Here is a 5,000-nt window from a genome sequence, read left to right on the forward strand (position 1 = left end):
AGTGTACGTATCCTCCGTAATATTGACTCTGAGGTTAATGATCCACAGTTTGAGAGAGAAGTGAAGCTTTCACGGACCACAAGACTTCCTTTGAGGCGGCTCTGTCCCGTAGTTTGGGTTTTTGGCGGCAGCAGGTGATTTAACTACATTACCCACGATGCACCAGCGCAGGAGGCGGTCTCACCTGCCGGTCCAGGTGGAGGAGGAAGGCGTGAGCTGCAGAGAGCCGAGCAGAGCCGAGCGGAGCATGGGCCCCTGATCCACGCACTCATGGAGCCCGAGGACCCTCAGGACCCCGACTCCTTCGACTTCCTCTTCAAGATCATCCTCATCGGAGACTCCAACGTGGGCAAGACCTGCCTGGTGCAGAGCTTCAAGAGCGGCCTGTTCTCCGAGGCGCAGCAGAACACCATCGGAGTGGACTTCACTGCGGCGACGCTGTCCATCGACGGCCGCAGGGTCAAGGTCAGAGGTCACCGCCGCTCGCCTTCACCTGAGGACTGCGTGTGTGTGTGTGTGTGGGGTTTAGTTTAATTTGATTCTCCTGCTGCACGTGTCCATCTACACTGAACCGGTTCTAGCGGCGGAACCAGATCAGCAGGTCTGTCCTCTTCACGCTCAGACAGGAAGTGATGATGCTGAGAAACACACTGCTTCCTGCTGCACTGATAAACATAAGCTGTGTGTGTGTGTGTGTGTGTGTGTGAGTGAGAAGTGTGAGTGTGTGTGTCTGAGAGTGTGTGTGTGTGTGTGTGTGTGTGGCAGAGTGTGTGTGTGAGTGTGTGAGAGTGAGTGTGTGTGAGAGTGAGTGAGTGTGTGTGTGTGTGAGAGTGAGTGTGTGTGTGTGTGTGAGAGTGTGAGTGTGTGTGTCTGTGTGAGTGAGTGTGTGTGTGAGAGTGTGTGTCTGTGTGTGTGTGAGTGAGTGTGTGTGTGTGAGAGTGTGTGTGAGTGAGTGAGTCTGTGTGTGTGTGGAGTGAGTGTGTGTGTGAGTGTGTGTGTATGTGTGAGTGTGTGAGAGTTAGTGTGTGTGTGTGTGAGAGTGTGTGTGTGTCTGTGTGTCTGTGTGTGTGTGAGAGTGAGTGTGTGAGAGTGAGTGTGTCTGTGTGTGAGTGAGTGTGTGTGTGTGTGAGAGTGTGTGTGTGTGTGTGTGTGAGTGAGTGTGTGTGTGAGAGTGTGTGTGTGTATGTGTGAGTGTGTGTGTGTGTGTCTGTGTGTGTGTGAGTGTCTGTGTGTGTATGTGTGTGTGTGTGAGAGTGTGAGATGCTGATGTGTAACAGGACACAGATCTAAAATGCAGTCATTTTAAATAAACGTATAAATTCACGTTAGTGTAGAAAGTGGTTGAAGCACAACGGCTGCGTTTAAATAAGCACACTGCATACTATTCATACTACTGCTGTTTAACCAAACAGCAGGAAGTGATGTTTCTCTCGATCAGGCTGATAAAAGAGTCACATTTTTACACGAATCTGTAGAAAGTAAAAGTGAAGCATGAAGTGTCTCAAGGGAACGATGCAGGCTTTGATTGTGCATACGGAGTATGGAGGTGTAGTTCACTGCAGTATGTAGTGAACACTGTAGTATACCTGTGATGAGACACTGGAGGATGTAGAGCTCATGAGTATTTAGTATGCAGCGTTAAATAGTGTGCAGTATTTAATATACAGTATTAGTGTGCAGTATTTAGTATGCATTATAGTGCACAGTATTTAGTATGCAGTGTTTAATAGTGTGCAATATTTAGTATGCAGTTTTTAATAGTGCGCAGTATTTAGTATGCCGTATTTAGTATGCAGTGTGCTTGCGGCTGGAGTATTAGTATCACAGTATTTAGTATGCAGTGTTTAGTATGCAGTGTACTGATATTTGGATGCAGGTTTTTGTGCATGTTAGTTGTAGATATGGTTATATGAATTAAAAATATGTTTTAAATGTAGGAAAAGTCATATAAACAATACAATAAATATGATTCCATTCAGTTCACCCCTGATTATATCCACTGAACCCAGCTCAGAGCTGACGTCACTAAAGGGGAGGGCCTTCTCTTAAAGGGACGGATTCACTAAAACCACACCAGAACCGATCAACACACACTTCTTTAGTCAAGAAAATATTTTTATTACTGAATGATCAATACACTTGTACTGAGTATTTCACAGAACATGAACAATTCTATTATTGGACAGTATTTCAATATTCAACTTTAAGGAGGAGTACATTGGACACATTGACGGAGACTTCAAATATCTGACGGATATCAGTCTGGGGAAAAAAAAAAAATCCACACACAGTGTTTAGTATGTAGTATGTTTAGTGAACAGTATGCCACCTACAGAGTGCAGTAGACATCAATGTGTGTGTGTGTGTAGATGCAGGTGTGGGACACGGCGGGACAGGAGCGTTTCCGCACCATCACTCAGAGCTACTACCGCAGCGCTCACGGGGCCCTGATCACCTACGACATCAGCCGGAGGGACAGCTTCGACTCGGTGCGCCGCTGGACCCACGAGCTCCGGCGCTTCGGGGCCGCCAACGTGCTGACCGCCCTCATAGGTGACCCTCACACACACACACAGAGAGACACACACACACAGAGAGACACACACACACACACATACAGACACACACACACACACACACACACACACAGACAGAGACACACACACAGACACTGACACACACACACACACACACACACAGACACTCACTCACACACACACACACACACACAGAGACACACACAGTGACTGAGGGTGCTTGTGTGTGTTCAGGGAACAAGCGTGACCTGGAGGCGGAGCGTGAGGTGCTGTTCTCAGACGCCTGTAAGCTAGCGGAGGAGCAGGGCATGCTAGCGGCCCTGGAGACGTCTGCCCGTGAGCGGCGGAGCGTGGAGGAGGCCTTCGTCCTGATGGCGCGGCAGCTGCTGCAGAGGAACGACCCGAGGGTGTCTCCGGACGCCGGCCCCCGCCCGCCGCTCCGCCCCGACTCCCGCCCCGTCCTCAGCGCGCCGCCGCTAGCCGACAGAGAGCGAGCGCAGCCCTGCCGGTGCTGACCGCAGCGGGGCCCGGGGCCGCGTTTACCGAAGCAGGTCGGCATGGCAACTATTTATTGGAAGCGTGATCTTCTTGCGAGTTCTGGCTTTCGTCGAATCAATGAAGACGACGAGAAACATGTGAAGGTGTGTAAAGGTGCAGCACAAGAAAGACGTCTAGAGGAGCGTTAGATGATCATCAGAGAACAGAGGGATGTTAGCTCGGCTGATTTAAAGAGCGGCTTAGAGTTACTCTGAGGAACGTGTTAAATATTTGAATTATAAGATCAATGTTTAGATGGTTTTAGAGGTTTTCAGGAAGTGCTGCTTTTCTTCTCTTTGATCCTGGATGTTAGCCTTCGCTCAGAAGCTGTTATCCTCTTTGTATTATTTTACTTTAATGAAAAGAAGTCGTGATGTGTTTAAGCTCAAGCTTTGAAGGGCTGTGTATCAGAAACAAAGTGATTGTTTTCTTCTTCTGCAATAAAATGATTTGACGGCTCCACAGTAGTTCTGTTCAGTTCATTTATTTGACCAAAGACAACTCCTGGCATTAACTCACATCCTTTTAAAGGTCTGTTTGAGAGAAGCACCTAACAGGAGCTCCTCGAACATCAAGAACACACTTTCAGGGAATGAATGAATGAACCAGTGTTTAATGAGGAACACAAGGCCTAAAAACATGATAAAACGTGTGTGTGTGTGTGTGTGTGTGTGTCAGACCAGCCTGAGCTTCAGCATGGTCCTCCAGCGGTCCTTCAGGTTGACCGCCGTAAGGCCCGCTGAAGGGGAAGGACGAGCGGATCTTCTCCCAGTGTCCCACTCCCGCAACGCTGCACGCCTCCTTCAGCCACTCCGACTCCTGCAGCGTCCACATCTGACACACACACACACACACACACACACAGAGGAGACACACACACGCCAGAGAGCGCACACACACACACACTCTCTCTCTCTCACACACACACACACACACACACACACACACACAGAGAGACACACACACACGTCAGAGAGCGTGCACACACACACACACTTCTCTCTCACACACACACACACTCACCTTCCTGCTGCACTTCCTGCTGGAGCGGCCTGAAACACACACACACAAGAGACTAGTGACACACTACTTCCTCTTCACTGAGTGACACACACACACAGAATGTTCAGTTATTAAACCTAACAAGATGCACACTTCTGACAAGTGCCTCAGAAGGGCATACATCTGCCCTGAAAATCTGTTCATTTCAGAACCACACAGAATATAAAGAAGAGCATCACTAGCAGGTGTGTGTGTGAGAGAATGTGTGTGTGTGTGTGTGTGTGTGTGTGTGTGTGTGTGCGTGAGAGTGTGCGTGAGAGTGTGCGTGAGAGTGTGCGTGAGAGTGCGTGAGAGTGTGCGTGAGAGTGTGCGTGAGAGTGTAAGTGAGAGTGTGTGTGTGAGAGAGAGTGTGTGTGATTACCTGAAGAGGAGCCGAACAGTGACTCCTCATCGCTCCAGTTCTCCTGCATCCCGACACTTCCTCCCACCGGGCCCTGAAACACACACACACACACACACACAGAGAGTCTCAGTCTCAGTCCCTCTCTCTCACACACACACACACACACACACACACACTCACTTCCTGCTGTGAGTTCCTCCGGACGGAGAGCTGTGTCGGTGGTGTGTCTGTGAAGCTGGAGACGAGCTGAGATCATCAGACTCACTGGACACACTCCTGAGGACACACACACACACACACACACACACGGTGAAAACCACTCCACTGCAGTGCTCCGCTAACCGGAGGGTGACCTCTCACCTGTGATCGCTTCTTCTTCTTCTGTCTGTGTCTGCTGGACTCCTCAGACTCCTCTTCACTGGACAGGACCATCCTGCGGGACACACACACACACGGCCCTGACCGTCACTGACCTCTGACCGGACACACACACACACACGCTCTCGCTGGGAACGGACGTA

The 5,000-nt window shown here is 49.7% G+C and overlaps 2 protein-coding genes, 1 long non-coding RNA gene and 1 pseudogene across 3 annotated transcripts in view; 1 reads left to right on the plus strand and 3 right to left on the minus strand.

The window, feature by feature from the left end:
* LOC122342337 overlaps nucleotides 1-249 on the minus strand; it is a 7,222-nt pseudogene extending 6,973 nt beyond the window's left edge.
* LOC122343118 (ras-related protein Rab-19-like) lies at nucleotides 214-3,534 on the plus strand. Its single transcript, XM_043237469.1, has 3 exons — nucleotides 214-465; nucleotides 2,370-2,553; nucleotides 2,772-3,534. Exons 1-3 carry the CDS (start codon nucleotides 271-273, stop codon nucleotides 3,050-3,052), a joined length of 660 nt encoding a protein of 219 aa, XP_043093404.1. The 5' UTR covers nucleotides 214-270; the 3' UTR covers nucleotides 3,053-3,534.
* A 94-nt stretch (nucleotides 3,535-3,628) lies between these two features.
* Nucleotides 3,629-5,000, minus strand: part of LOC122342338 (telomeric repeat-binding factor 2-like) — a 6,271-nt gene continuing 4,899 nt past the window's right edge. Inside the window, 6 exon segments of the mRNA XM_043236125.1 lie at nucleotides 3,629-3,814; nucleotides 3,816-3,908; nucleotides 4,098-4,126; nucleotides 4,498-4,570; nucleotides 4,660-4,725; nucleotides 4,840-4,912. Coding sequence (XP_043092060.1) covers nucleotides 3,749-3,814; nucleotides 3,816-3,908; nucleotides 4,098-4,126; nucleotides 4,498-4,570; nucleotides 4,660-4,725; nucleotides 4,840-4,912 — 400 coding nt within the window. The 3' untranslated portion in view covers nucleotides 3,629-3,748.
* Nucleotides 4,577-5,000, minus strand: part of LOC122343180 — a 532-nt gene continuing 108 nt past the window's right edge. Inside the window, exons 2-3 of the long non-coding RNA XR_006250702.1 lie at nucleotides 4,840-4,912; nucleotides 4,577-4,755 (exon numbers count right to left, since the gene is read on the minus strand). This is a non-coding gene — a long non-coding RNA (uncharacterized LOC122343180). The remainder of the gene's footprint in view (nucleotides 4,756-4,839; nucleotides 4,913-5,000) is intronic.

The sequence above is a fragment of the Puntigrus tetrazona genome, chromosome 4 (genome assembly GCF_018831695.1).
Source record: "Puntigrus tetrazona isolate hp1 chromosome 4, ASM1883169v1, whole genome shotgun sequence".
Lineage (NCBI taxonomy): Eukaryota > Metazoa > Chordata > Actinopteri > Cypriniformes > Cyprinidae > Puntigrus > Puntigrus tetrazona.